This window comes from Anastrepha ludens, chromosome 4, assembly GCF_028408465.1.
Source record: "Anastrepha ludens isolate Willacy chromosome 4, idAnaLude1.1, whole genome shotgun sequence".
NCBI classification, from domain to species: domain Eukaryota; kingdom Metazoa; phylum Arthropoda; class Insecta; order Diptera; family Tephritidae; genus Anastrepha; species Anastrepha ludens.
In genome coordinates, this window is record NC_071500.1 from 61106306 (window position 1) to 61122049 (window position 15744).

General features: G+C 34.9%; 2 protein-coding genes across 2 annotated transcripts in view; both read left to right on the plus strand.

Moving 5' to 3' along the window:
* Positions 1-15744, plus strand: part of LOC128862590 (uncharacterized protein DDB_G0283357) — a 39769-nt gene that overhangs the window by 2507 nt on the left and 21518 nt on the right. Inside the window, exon 2 of the mRNA XM_054101314.1 lies at positions 1236-2246. The gene's annotated coding sequence lies outside the window, so the exon portion shown is untranslated. The remainder of the gene's footprint in view (positions 1-1235; positions 2247-15744) is intronic.
* Positions 11455-12140, plus strand: LOC128862591 (uncharacterized). Its single transcript, XM_054101315.1, has 2 exons — positions 11455-11939; positions 12023-12140. Exons 1-2 carry the CDS (start codon positions 11503-11505, stop codon positions 12084-12086), a joined length of 501 nt encoding a protein of 166 aa, XP_053957290.1. The 5' UTR covers positions 11455-11502; the 3' UTR covers positions 12087-12140.

Here is a 15744-nt window from a genome sequence, read left to right on the forward strand (position 1 = left end):
GAAAGATTGGGTTTAATATGAATAAACCCTGAACAATTGAAGCTTTGAAAGATAATGTTCGCCTAGAAATCACCGAAATAGGATTTTAATTATCATTAAGCGTGTACTCTTCACTTTACGCTACACTACAAATAAACAAATAATTAAATTCTTCTCAAAATTTATATAATATACTTCATTTGAATTAAAAAAAGAGACTCGAACTTGAAATACTCTGTATGTACGAACATGTATGTAGGTAAATAAAAAGATATGAAGGCCTTTTTGGAAAATTTCGAAAATTAGTTGAAAGTAGTTAGAAAACAATAAAAGGAAATATTTCAGGTGATTGCACAAAACGGGTAGCTACAAATGCAGTAAAGCATGGAAGAATTTGGCATAGTTGGAATAAAATAATTTATTAAAGGTTAAGTGAGATGGCGCTTTTGAAGGCACCATTTACGCGCCATTAAATAAAAATATTTGGAAACAAACTTTCGGTATACAAAAAAACATTTCTTTTGCAAATACATGCATAAATTAAATACACAAATGTATTTACAGTAATACCTCGGTAATTCGGACAGCCAGAATCGTGCAGCCGTGCGGATAACTAGAGTGTCTGGATTATAGATGATGAATGATAGTAGGAACATTAACAACATGGTTTTCAGAACTCGATTTTACTGAAGAAATCTAGCATTCATAAGGTGAAAAAAAAAATTAAAAGTTAATTAATTCATTTAAAGCTTTAATTTTTATTTTATTTTGGGGCTGTAACATTTTTGAACGTTTCAAGAACATTTTATCTGCATCGCATCTTATAAATCTGCCTTTTTCGAGGCGATCTAGTATTTCATATTTTTTTTTTTTAATTTTTAGTATTTTCTGAGTGCGTTTTGCTACTTTATTGCTCAGATTTTGTTACGCCAACTCTAATTTCACGTCCACCAATTATGACAAAAACTAATTGCATACGAAAAATTACTAACAAAATACCGTTATTTAGCAGGAACATACAAAACAGAAGAAAAATATGCATTATTCAATTTAGTGCCGAATTATGCAGGAAAAAATGTGAAATTGTTCGATTGTACGACTGCAGCGTCCGGCATACGAAGATAGCACTGTATTATACATATACACACATACCTATTTACATATTGGTGTTAAAGGGCTCTTTAATAAAAGACTGCGCGAAAGTAAGTTTAAAGCAAAATCACAATTAATTTGTTGTATTTAAATGTTAAAAGCAGGTTTGACAACAAAAACGCAAACATCATCCTCGCAACCAAATGCGCTCAATGTGAATTCGAACGAAGTGTTTGTGGTTGGTGAATGAAACGGCTATAGCAAAAATATTAACGTAATCAAAAATTCTCTGGAAACTAATGAACTCATGATTAAAAGTGCTACAAAATACAACAGTTGTTCTTTGGCAACAAGTAAACAAATTCGTATGAAATCTTATTAGCTAAAACTAATTACATTCAACAAGCGAGCTAACAGGTTAATATGAAGTGCAAGAAAATTGTGAATAACCACAGTGGCGTAGAAGCAGCATAAATAGCAAAAACTAAAATAGTTAATACAAAAATAAATAGACAAGTGATCGAATAAGCAGTGTGAGCGTCAAAAAAAAAATACATTGGTTTTATCAGTCGCTGCTTTCCTTACCGCGCAACACCACTTGCGCCCTCATGCGAGTAACGCGCGAAAACGCCACATACCGCATAAAAATATATTAACACATACAAATATCTGTACATATGTACATACGTATTCGAATACAAAGCAGCGCAAATCAAGTCACTACCACCCCTACAGCACAAACGCTTAACAAAACTCACTCCAGCACGCTCCATTCGGCGTCGCATCGTCTCACCCTCTTGTCAACAAGCCGCGGCGTCGTGTCGTGTTGTCGCTTAACATTTGATTCTTATATTTATAATAAATACATTTGTGCTTGTGCTTTGGTATGCTTTATTATTTCTCTTGAAGTTTAAAACGTATTTTTGTACATTGCCTTTCAACGTTATTCGAGGTTAGTATAGCAAAGCGTTCGAAAATAAACGCGCGCGCGCCAATTTGTGAAAATATATTACAAAAATATAACGACGGAAAAGAAACAGCAGAGGAAACGGAATTTAGATAGTTATATTTGTTGTTAACACAATATCAAAAGGTATCAACAGTTGAAGCAGAAATAGCAACACATTTAATAATAACAAAAGTGAGCAAGAGCTTGTGAAGTTGAAAATTTCAATGTGAGTATATAATGTGCCTATATAAGAATGGATATATAAGTATATATTTTTATTTACCTGCATACACATACCAACAACACATCCCACTCATCCCAGTCCACTCATTATCAAACCCACTTCATTCCGCATCATCGTGTCTTAATTGCTCGCTTCAGCATCAATCCTTTTCAAAAACTTTGTACTATTCTTAATTTTCTCATCAATCGCTTGCGCTACAGCACCTGTTAGCACCTGGTAGTCACAAAAACGTTAGTTTGACAATTTCAAATACACCCGTACATTTTTACCTTGAAAACGATTCTGGTAAACAAACAAAGGTCAGAGAAACAAAGTTTATCGTTCGGAGGTAACTTAAAGTGTGTGGTGGGTTAGCTTTCCTTATGACATAAAGCTTTTGCTTAGAATATCTAAGTGTCTGGAACTAATTTAAAAATGATTATACACCAATGCTCTATGACTACTTTTTCTGTGTAAAATTAATTATATATATATATATATATATTATATAATTAATTGGCGTGTACACCCTTTCTTGGGGGTTTGGCCGAGCTCTTCCTCCTATTTGTGGTGTGCGTTGTGATATTGTTCCACAAATGGAGGGACCTACAGTTTCAAGCCGACTCCGAACGGCAGATATTTTTATGAGGAGATTTTTCATGGCAGAAATACACTCATAGGTTTGACATTGCCTGCCGAGATTAGAAAAATGTTTTTATTAGTTTTGGTTTCACCGAGATTCGAACCAACGTTCTCTCTGTGAATTCCGAATGGTAGTCACGCACCAACCCATTCGGCTACGGCGACCGCCGTAAAATCATGATATTCAAACCAAAAACAAAAAAAAAATCGAATTTAACCCATTAACGACTACAAATTAAAATGAACCGTTTTGCAACAATTAATGTAAACGTGACAAATCATTAATTTTTTTAAATTATAGAAAACATTCTGATCAATTATTTAAAACTAATTCATTTCGTAGATTTATTTTAAATATAAAATCTTCACTCTCATTAATTTCATCGTCTTGGCTGTTAAGACTAAATTCTTAGCAACATAGGTAATATTTCAATTACTTCTGAAGGAAGGAAGTGTGGAAGGTTTGCGCTTTTGTAAGCTTCTATTTAAGAATAGTGTGGAAATTAATGGATTTGAAGTATCGACAACCCTATTAAATACGTCTAACAGACTCCGTGCCCTCTTCTGCCATTACTGCTTGAAAAACTTCTTTTTGCATCTCAACAATTCTTTCAGCCGCATGCTCTAAAATAGACTGCAACGAAACTTTTACAAGGGTATCACTTGCTTCTATACCCTGACGTCGCCATTTGAATTTAGCGGCTGTAATTTTAGTATAGTGTCGATTAATGTCGCAGTTTCTTAACTTATTTTCGTAACGTATTGCGTTGTACTGCTCTTTTGAAAAACTATTTTCAAGAAGGAAAGCTAAAGCCTTATCGGCAGAAAGTTGAATTGGCGATTTGGTAGCTTGAGTACACATCTTGGGGGGCCTTGTTGGGTTTTCCATACTTTTTTTCAGGATTGCAGCCAAATCGGTATCTCCTTGCTTACGAGCCGATGTTGCTGCTGCACGAACAAGAAGATTAGTATCAGCTTTCTTAGTTAAAAGGTCTGCGGCTTCTTTTCTTTAGCCAAATTCTGATTTTTCGCTGAACGACCAACAATGGTACTAGTTGGTTTTTTGGGAATGCTCTTTACCACCAACTTTAACTCCGAATTTAGCTCCAACTAATTTTGATCCTTAAAGGCGTTTATCTTTCTATAGCATTGTAGAAATGTATTTTTTGCATTAAATCCTTCTTCATTTCATCAGAAATAGTAATGTCCTTAATTTTTCCAAGAACATGATTAAAAACGGCATCATATTATTATTATTATTTTTTTTTTGAACGTTCTTTTCGGCATATTTCAAACATATCGATTTTTTATACCGAGGATGCCAAAAGAAAAAAATGGAATTACTCTTAAAACGCAAAAAATCGCAACTTGAAATAAATTGTCAATAACTCATTAAATAACATTCAATCTATTTTTTGTAATTTGAAAGAAGTCAAATGGGGTCAAAATTGTATAAAACTTCCAGAAAGTCAATGTGGAAGATAACTTGTACCACTTCAAGATTATGTAGGCTAATAAGTTATTTACAAATATAGCAACATAAATATAAAGCGTTTTAATTAAATACATACATATACATACTTACATGTCTCTTTATTTTCCATTTTACACTAATGAATTATTTTCAACACAATTCGAGAAACGCGGGCTCAAAGTTCACCAAGCACTGCTGAACTCGCAAGCAAATTTACACGACAAATTACGTCGATTGACTTGGACGCGTGCCTGTGTAACGGTGTTTTTTATTAAGTGAAAATAAAATCCACGCACCTTTGTTTTAAAGTATTTCTAATTAGAAAACAACAACAACAAAACTAAAATGCCACTTTCATTCTCATCACTTTTGCACAGCAAAAACGGTCATTTGACCTAATGTGCAGTGGTACAAATTTTATCGAAAGCCCTGAATACATCTAGGAAGGCAGTGGAGCACACTTTATTCCTCTCGAAGGCATTTTCTATAACAAATCGCAATGTAGTTTGTAAACGTCGTTTTCTAAACGATAACCATGTCGTATATGTGTAATCAACAGAATCGCATAACGTCAATTATGTAATAATTTTTTTTTTAGGTTTTTACCATTAAGTGATGTAATCTTTGAGGATGGTTCCATATGTAGAAGTCCACGCAAGTGGGGAATGTTACTGATCGCCATTCACGTGGGAGTGGCCAGCACGATTTTTCTGCATATGGTTCAAGCTGCTCACAACGTCCGGGATAAGGCCACGTATCCTCTGGGTAGCTTTCGAACACCCGTTCGGGAGTGAGCTAACGTGAGAAGGCGAAACATTCCAGGATAGCTGGTTGTGCGCTGGGTTTGGGACCCGCTACTTAAAAATCCCTTCCCACTGAATAGATTAAAAAAGCCTCGGATGAGACCTCCCTATACTGATGACGACCACTGCAAACGAAATAAGGATTACAATTTGAGGGCATGCACCTGGAATGTCCGGTCCCTTAATGGGGCAGGTGCCTCTGCCCGGCTGGTTGATGTCCTCGAGAGGGTAAAGCCTGACATTACTGACATTCAAGAGATCCGATGGACGGGACAAGGTAAGAAAAGCGTAGGATCTTGTGACGTCTACTACAGCTAAAGGAGCGCAAATTCGGTGTTAGATTTGTTGTGGGAGAGAGACATCGAAGCCAAGTACTGCTGTTCACTCCGGTGGACGAGCGTCTCGCAACAATCCACATCACAGCCCTTTTTTAACATCTCGCTAATTTGCGCCCACGCCCCGACTAAAGAGAAGGACGATGCGACCAAATATTCCTTCTAATAGCGCTTGGAACGTTCCTATGAGCGCTGCCCCCGCCATGACATAAAAATCTTGCATGGCGACTTCAAAGTCAGGGTGGGCAAGAAGGGAATTTTTGGTCCCACAGTCGGAAAATTCAGCCTGCACAACGAAACATCCGGTGGCGGACAGAAACTGATTGACTTCGCCGGGGCCGGAAACATGGTAGTCTGCAGCACCAGATTCCAGCATAAGAAGATTCACCAAGCAACCTGGCTGTCTCCTGATCGAAAAACACGAAACCAGATCGATCATGTTGTGATAGATGGAAGACACACTTCTAGTGTTTTAGATGTACATACGTAGGATCCGAGGACCCAACATCGACTCGGATCAGTACCTAGTTGAAGCCAAACTACGCACACTCCTCTGTGCAGCAAAAAACGTACATCTACCTACGCAAAGAATGTTCGACATCGAAAAGCTGCAATCACAACAGACAGCCAGAAGATTCGCCACTCGACTCTCACTCCTGCTCTCAAAGAGTACTGCCCAACAAACCGGCATGCACGAGCAATGGAGCAACATTTCTCGTTCTCTACGTACCGCCGCCGAAGAAGAAATCGGATTCCGGCGAGCCCGAAAAAACAGTTGGTACGACGGGGAATGTCATGCCGCCGCAGAAAGAAAGGATGCCGCCTATAGAGCCACGCTGCGATCGGGCGCAACGCAAGCCATGTGGGATCGCTACAGAGAGCTAAAAAGGAAGAGAGACGTATTACCCGAGAGAAGAAACGAGAAGCGGAAATACGTGAGTGGCCGAACAACGCCCGAAAATTCTACCAGAAAGTTCGGCGGCTTACAGAAGGTTTTAAGACCGGGGCGTTTTCCTGTAAGAACAAAGACGGCGAACTGGTGACTGACATCCAGAGCAATCTTATATTATGGAGTGAACACTTCTCGAACCTGTTAAACAGTGACAGCTGCGCTTGTCAGAGAGAATGTGAAGATCCCGATACCCCAATCATTGACGACGGAATTGTCGTACACTACCCGACCATGACGAGGTGAGAATAGCGATAAGGCGGCTAAAGAAGAACAAAGCCTCGGGCGCCGACGGACAGCCGGGTGAGCTATTCAAACATGACGGCGAGGAGCTGGTAAGGTGCATGCATCAGCTTCTATGAAAAATATGGTCGGATGAAAGCATGCCTGCCGATTGGAATTTAAGTGTGCTCTGCCCAATCCATAAGAAGGGCGATCCTTCAATCTGTTCCAATTACCGTTTAATCTTCTAAATATCCCCTATAAGATACTAGCGAGCGTATTGTGTGAAAGGCTGAAGCCCACCGTCAACCAACTGATTGGACCTTATCAGTGTGGCTTTAGACCTGGAAAGTCTACCATTGGTATCCCGCAAAACTAATACGACTATGCAAGATGACGTTGCTCAACACCAGCAGTGCCGTCCGAATTGGGAATGACCTCTCCGAGCCTTTGGTACCAAACGAGGTTTCAGACAGGGCGACCCGGTGTCGTGTGACTTATTTAACCTGATGTTGGAGAGCATCGTACGAGCCGCAGAACTTAATCGCTCAGGCACAATATTTTATAAGAGCGTACAATTGTTGACGTATGCCGATGATATTGATTCATCGGCCTTAACAACCGAGCTGTTAGTTCTGCCAGCTCCAAACTAGATAAAGAGGCAAAGCGAATGGGTTTGGTGGTGAACGACAAAACGAAGTACCTCCTGTCTTGAAACAAACAGTCGGCCCACTCTCGTATCGGCACCAACGTCACTGTTGACAGTTATAATTTCGAGGTTGTAAAAAACTTCGTGTATTTAGGAACCAGCCAATAACAATGCCAGCCAGGAAATCCAACGTAGAATCTCTCTACCCAACAAGTGCTACTTTGGACTAATTAGTCAACTGAGCAGTAAAGTCCTCTCTCGACGAACAAAACTAACACTCTACAAGACTCTCATCATGCCCGTCCTAGAATATGGCGAAGAAGCTTGGACGATGACAACATCCGATTAAGTAACATGGAGTGTTTGAGAGAAAGATTCTGCGCAAGATTTTTGGACCTTTGCACGTTGGCAACGGCGAATATCGCAGGCGACGATGAACTGTGTGATCTTTACGACGACATAGACAGGCTACGTTGGCTGGGTCATGTCGTCCGAATGGATACAAACGCTCTGGCTCTGAAATTATTTGATGCGGTACCAGTTGGTGGTAGCAGAGGAAGGCCTCCTCTGCGTTGGAAAGGACTTGGCTTCACTTGGTGTGTCCAATTGGCGCCGGTTAGCACGAGAAAGAAACGACTGGCGCGCTTTGTTAAACTCGGCCAAAATCGCGTAAGCGGTTATAGCGCCAATTAAGAAGAAGAAGAGATGTAATCCTTAAATTATCTATCTTACATACGCTGAAGCTATCTCAAAAGATCTGGAAAATCGTTTAATGAACTGAGACCTATGGCTACAAATAGAAACCTTTGTTAAACGGTGTGAATCGGTGTGAATCGGGAGCAGTTAATTCTGATTCAAATTTAGTGTGACTGACGGTTGTTAATTAGTGAATAGCAGAACAAATACGGGTACTAGCTACTCTGCTACTCAATATAATTATTAATTTTAAAAAAATCTTAAATTGCAATTTCACAAACTGCTTCGAAATATCAACACAATTCATTTTATTTCGAACGTTTTAGTGCAAACTTGCAATGCATGCAGTCTTTCTTGTTCTTCTTTTTTGAAATTGATTTATCTGATTATTTTTCATTCACAATAGATATTAACTGTAGTTTTTCGGCAATATTGCCATCGAAAACCTACCTAATCAGCTGAAATTATGAGAACTAAGACCAGTAGTTAAGGGGTTATATACAGTTAAAAGGCCGGAAAAAAGCGAGTTTTCCAGAATTTTTTCTAAGAAACTTTTCGATTTATTGAACAAAAAATTTGTACACATATCTTCTTATCTTTTAACTGTATTTTGAGACTTAGTATCAGTAAAACTATTTATTTGGAAAGGAGCCACAGCTGATCTCCAGGAGCTCCTTTCACAAAAGACGTTTTGCTGTGACCACCTTATCTCTGAACTGGATCCTCTGAAATTAAAAAAAGCACACAGATTTCGTTAAAGTAATGTTAAGTCTACTAATTAATCAAAGAAATAAGGAAATAATTTTTTTTTTGACAAAATGGCGGCTTAAAAAAATCAATTTTTGACCAAAATTTCGGCCTTAAATTGTTTATAAAAAAAAAATGTATCGGTGGGAAAAAATCTTCGATTAATTACTAAAAACTATATTTAAGAAGCTCGTGTTAAATTTTGAGACTAATCGGTTCAGCCGTTTTCGAGTAATGTTGGTCACAGACGTTGAAAACACCATTTTGAGAAAAACGCGTTTGAAGTTTAAAAAGCACTTTACATTACTCTGCAACGCCTTTTCAAATTTGCGTGTAAGTTTGAAAATATTCACCGGAACGATATTAAATTTTCTGTGTGTATTCTTAAATATATGTAGATTAAGAAAATAAAATAAAAAAATCGATTTTTTGAAAATTCTAACTATATTGTAAAACCCTTAATCTTCATTAGATGCCCTTAATACCTAAGATATTTCCGAATTAAGCCATTAATCGCTATTAACTCCACCGTCTGTCTAGGTCATTAAGCTCCTAAAGTAGTATGTAGTTAGTTAATAATAATTAAGCCAAATAAACGAAAAAGTTCCGCCTTCTTCGCAAAACTTTACATCCCTTTCAATAAGTCATTGAATCATTTCTGTGGAAAACAGTGTTGGGTTTTTCAGGAATTTTGGGTGATTTCCCCTTTACTTTACTTTTACAGTGCAATTTTCCCAGTATTATCAAGAAATTGTTGCTCATTCGTCAAGTCATTCACTATGCAAGCGAACCAGGGCGCGTCTTGTATTATTCATCGCTACAAGAATATTGAATAAAATAATCTACACGATTTTGTGCGAAAATTTTCCAAAACTGAGTTTTTTGCATAAATTAACTCAGAGTACACATTTCTAACTGCTGCAAATGTTTCGTTCACATAACTATCTTCTTTAACTAGAAAAATACAGTTATGTCTATTTTTATGTCAAGTGTGTTGCTTTTGCACGATCAACTAAAGAGAATTTTTTTTAGTTGCATTAATGGACTCATGAGCAGCTGATTACTTTTATTACACATAAAGAGTTTTATTTTGAGTTCTGCCTCTATAACTGTAAAAAGTGATAAATTTCGTGTATTTGCATTGTGCCTCTTTAGTTGTGAAAAGTGAGTTCAATTCACAGTATTATTTATTTTGTGCCTTTTTTGATTAAATAATCGTGAGCGTCGTAAGTTGTATAATTTTTTTTATTTTAAAGTAGAAAAAATAATTAAATGTTAATGATATTGGTACTGGTATTTTGTTTGTTTACTTATTTTGCATGCCTTTTGTAAAATCTTAAATAATTTGCAATACAAAATTGAATTTTTAGATGTGATCCCTTTGATGAAAATGTCTTGCCCAAATCTTGAACATTACGCAAGCACAATGAGAACTGATTGTAGTGTGCCATGTCACAATGATGATAGTAGTACTAATGCATTTAGTGACTCAGGGAGTGAATTTTGTGCGTCCGGAAAAAGCAGCACCTCGGAAGAATACTCAGAAGAAGAAGAAGAAGATATAAAAAGATTACGTAGGAAGAGAACACGTTCTAGATATACATATCAAAACAAGAAACAACAGAAACAAAAATCTTTAAGAAACTCTGGAGCCTCTTATACATCACTTTCCAAGTCGAAAAAAGAAGTAAATGCCAGATGTATAAGGCCACCCTGCGGAGCAAAGTGCCAACTTCGATGCAATGAACTAATTTCTGAATCGATGCGCCTTGAAATATTTAAAAAATATTGGGCTTGCAGTGACTTGCAGAGACAGAGAGAGTTTATAGCCAGGCATATGAAAGAAATTAAACCAAAATACAGATACACCTGTACAGATGGGCTTCGCAAACTTAATAATGCTTTTTTCTTTGAGCTCAATTCACGGCCTATTAGAGTGTGTAAGACTTTTTTTAAAGCAACCCTTGACGTAAATGACAAAGTTATACGAACAGTTATAAAAAAGAAGGACGAACGTGGTTTCATTGAGTTGGATCTTCGTGGAAAGCATGATAATCATATTACAGTAGCCCCAGAAATCAAAAACAGTATGAGAGAATTTATTCAAAATATTCCAAGCATCGAGTCGCATTATTTACGTGCTAAAACTTCTCGCAAGTTCATTGAAAGCAGTAAAAGTATAGCAGATCCATACCACGACTACAAAGAATCTCGTGAAGCTGAAAATTTGAAGTTTGGGAGTAAAATTATGTTTTATCGAATATTCAACACAGAATTTAACATTGCTTTTTTCAAACCAAAGAAAGATCAATGCGATCTCTGCGACTCTTTCCTAAATGCTAATGAAAATGAAAAAAGAGATTTGGTGCAAGCTTACAACACACACCTTGAAGAAAAGGAGCTATGCAGAACCGAAAAAGATTTAGATAAGAAAAAAAGCAATGTAGCTGTGTATGACTTAGAGGCTGTTTTACCATTGCCAAGAGGCTTTACCTCCTGTTTTTACTACAAAAGTAAAATTAACTGTTACAATTTTTACTGTAAGTGACCTCAGTGCCAAATATGTAGAATGTTTTTTGTTGGACTGAAGTACAGGGAAAACGTGGGAGTAATGAGATCGGCACCTGTGTGCTTTTATATATCGAAAATCTGGTACAAAAGGCAAAAAATTCTCAAGTCTTAGATCTAATTTTTTATTCGGATAACTGCTGTGGACAGCAAAAAAATAAATACATTCTTTCAATGTATGCATATGCTGTACATAACTATAATCTGAAAAGTATTACGCATAAATACCTTATTAAAGGTCACTCTCAAAATGAAGGAGACAATGTGCACAGCGTTTTTGAGAAGCAAGTAAAAAGGCATTTAAGTAGTAATCCCATTTATACGCCAGACCAATACACAAGTCTAATAGCAACTGCAAAAAAGACTGGCCCCCCATATAAAGTTCGAGAATTGTCATATGAAGCGTTTTATGATTTAAAGGCTCTTCAAGAAGAGTGGGGTCACAATTTTTCTACAAATAAAGACAATCAGAAAGTGATATGGCGTGATATTAAAGTTCTCCAAGTCAATAAAGAAAACCCACATTCATTTTTTTATAAAACATCTTATAAAGATATCGACTTTCAGGAAGTGAGTTTAAGAAACAACTTAAAGCCTTGGAGTTGCATCAAGTAAGAATTGAGAAGCATAATACAAATTGCTTTATTTTATATTGCTGTTTTTATAAACATTTTTTTACCAATAATATTTTTAGCTTATGTGCCATTTATTCGGAAAGGCTATCGCTTCCACAAATAAAGCAAAAGGACATAAAGTAACTAGTGGATAAAAATCATATTCCAAAAAACTTTTATGAGTCATATTACAAATATTTATTTATTACATAGTTTCAATGGCCTTTAAAAACGTAAAATTTTGAAGCTTTTCTTTTTTAATATAGTGAACTATTTTGATTTCTACTTTGTGCTACTTTGATACATATTATGTGTTAATGAAATGAATAAAGCTTTATTTCAAAATAGAAATATTTAAATAAAAACATACATTTCATCACTCCTTTGAATTTTCGTATTATTCTTATTCTTCTATTCAGTCGGCGGTTAGGAAACTTATAAAATTAAAACATTTGATCAGTTAAAAAGGCACAACTTAAGATAATATCACTAGTTAATCGAAAAAATGTTAGTTAAAGAGTCATAAATCAAAATTTTGTTTTCTTTTCGCAAACATAAAATAAAATTGAAAAAAATATAGTAGAACCTTCTTCAATGTTGTATATTTGCATGATGGAACAATATTTTCTTTAAATATTACAATAATTTTTACATAAAACGTTTTTCATCTCTCCTGAAAATCTTATTTTGAGTTGTGACCCTTTTCTATTTAGGGTGCGATATGTAAGAAATATTTCTACTTCAGTCAACTTGTGGTTGTTGTTGTTGTTGTTGTTGTTGTTGTTGTTTAATCAACAACACAAAACAATTCTTAGGACAGAACGAAATGCCCTTTCCGTACACAGCATAAAGGAATTGAGATAACTACAAACATATTATATAAATAAACATATAAGTATACCAAAATTGTAAGAATGCAAGGATTAGATATAACCATATCTGTCCGTCCGTCAATAAAACTTGGCTAACTTATTGCTTTTTACCCTAGGTAATTAGAGTATTTGTATTGCAAGAAATCGGTCGATAACCGCCTCCACCTCCTATATAACAGTAATTTAAAAAAAATACCGTGAAATATAAAATGTTGGGTAATTGTGTGTATCTCAATAAGGACTTCTTAAATTTTATTAAAATGTAAGCGGGTATATAAAGGTCAGTACGGACCGAAATTTTCACTTCCTTACTTTTTTTTGCAAAATTTTAAGTCGTTTTCGCGCATCTTTTAATTTTTATTCAAGTAAAATAACTTTATTGCTGTCTTTGTTATAGTTTTTGTTGTTTGATATTTGATATTTGACTGCACTCTCTTACACAACAAAATAGCAGAAAATACATTTTAATGAATTCACAAATGGAAACACGATCTAAATAAAAATTCAAAATTACAAACGACAAACACCAAACTACAAAGGCAAAAAGAAATATGCGAATAGAAAACTGGCTAAAGTGTATTTGGCATATTTTATTAAGGCTGCTTAGAATGATGGAAGTTTATGAGTTTATGTGAATCCAAATTTAACAGCCAACCCACATTAAATTTTGCCAAAGTTAATCTTAATGTGGTAGTTCTAACAACTGTTCATTAAGATCGCCAATATTACCCACACTGTCTAATTGTTTCATTTGGTGATTAAATGGAAGTCGACATGGAATTATTTTAACAATCATTTCGAAACGAACTAAATCTGTGGAAATTAAGTGCCTTCCTACCATTCACTGTGAGCTGTGCATTATTCGTAGTGATGGCTTTGCCTGCAGTAGGAATACCAATTTACATTATTATTCGCAATAAGCAATGAATTTGTTTCCGTTCATTACTTACTATATATAAGTATACTCAAATTCCAATACGTTTTTGACGAAAAAAATTAATTAAAGCAATGAAGTTACGCAATCTGTTTCAGCTTTATGATACTTCTGTGATCTCTTAAATAAGACAAAATTCTACTTTGACTGACCCTCCGATGTAATCCTTACGATGCACGTAGTACTTTTTTCTAAACGTTTGCATAAACAGTAGCCGAACGGGCTGGGGGGGTGGCTACCATTCGGTCAGGTGCTGGTGCGAAAGCCAGTATGTGTATGAAGCACAAAATGATAGAAAAGCTTCTTCTAAAAACGGCCACCTCTAGGGAGGCTATGGCAAACCTCCGAGTGTATTTCTGATATGAAAAAGTTTCTCATAAAAAAACATCTCCGTTCGAAGGCGACATAAAAGTGAGGTCCCTTCATCTGTGGAAATTACACATCCTACTAACAAATATTATAAAGTAAAAGTATCGGAGTTTGAATGTTTGTGACTCAATCACGCGAAAACGACTCAGCGTATTTGCATGGAATTTTGTACGAAAATAGCTTATAGATATTCTGGATTAAAAAATGGTATGTTTTTTTAAAAGAGATGCCACCGGTTAAAAAAATTAAATTGATAAGTTGACTCAAATGAAAAAGTGCTTAATTTTGAAAATATTTTTAAAGAAGGTGGCGGCCTGTTAAAAAAGTGAAATTAAATTAATAAGTTAAATGAAATGAAAAAGTGCTAAGTTTTGAAAATATTTTTGAAGAGAGTTGCCACCTGTTAAAAAAGTTAAATTAAATTAATAAGTCAAATGAAATGAAAATATTTTTGAAGAGAGTTGCCACCTGTTAAAAAAGTTAAATTAAATTAATAAGTCAAATGAAATGAAAATATTTTTGAAGAGAGTTGTCACATGTTAGAAAAAATTTGCCACTTGTTAAAAAATTGAAATGAAACTAAATTAATAAGTTGAATCAAATGAAAAAGTGCTTAATTTTGAAAATATTTTTGAAGAAAGTGGCCACCTGGTAAAAAAGTTAAATTAAATTAATAAGTTAAATGAAATGAAAAAGTGCTTAATTTGGAAAATATTTTTGAAGAAATTAAATTATTGTAATTAGTCAAATGAAATGAAAATATTTTTGAAGAGAATTGTCTCCTGTTAGAAAAGAGTTGCCATTTGGTAAAAATTTAAATGAAACTAAATTAATAAGTTGACTCAAATGAAAAAGTGCTTAATTTTGAAAATATTTTTGAAGAAAGTTGCCACCTGATAAAAAAGTTAAATTAAATTAATAAGTTAAATGAAATGAAAAAGTGCTAAGTTTTGAAAATATTTTTGAAGAGAGTTGCCACCTGTTAGAAAAGAGTTGCCTCATGTTAAAAAATGAAATGAAACCAAAGTAATAAATTCAATAAAATAAATAAGTGCTTAATTTTGAAAATACTTTTGTAAGAGAGTTGCCACCTATTAGAAAAATTAAGTTAAACTAGTATTAATAAAATAAATCATAAATAACAATATGGGTGTCAAAAGCACTTGGCTTGAAAAATTTTGAACTTGAATATATTACATAATAGGATTGCCAATTGTTTGAGAATTAAATTCAATAAAATAAACAATTAGTAATAAATAATTTAATTAATTCATTATAGGAGTCAAATAAAGGAAAATTAAAAGGAGCTCATTTTGGAAAATATAATTCAAGCAAGAACTGTTACTCTAATTTAACCATTTACTGCATGAATACCTAAAGCGTTGAAAAAAATGTTTCACGGTGGAAATAGCTTTATTTAATCATCCATAAGGCAAATTAAAAGTATAGTAATGAAAGCGTTTTATATTTTGGTTTTAACGCGGAACCAAATGAGCCGTTTTCTTTGAAATTGGTGTAAGTCCATTTTGACAAAATATTAGTTAATGATAAAAATTAATACAATTCACTATCAACTTTTTATTTATAAACCTTTTCCATCTGTTCAATCAAACCTTTTCAATCAGTT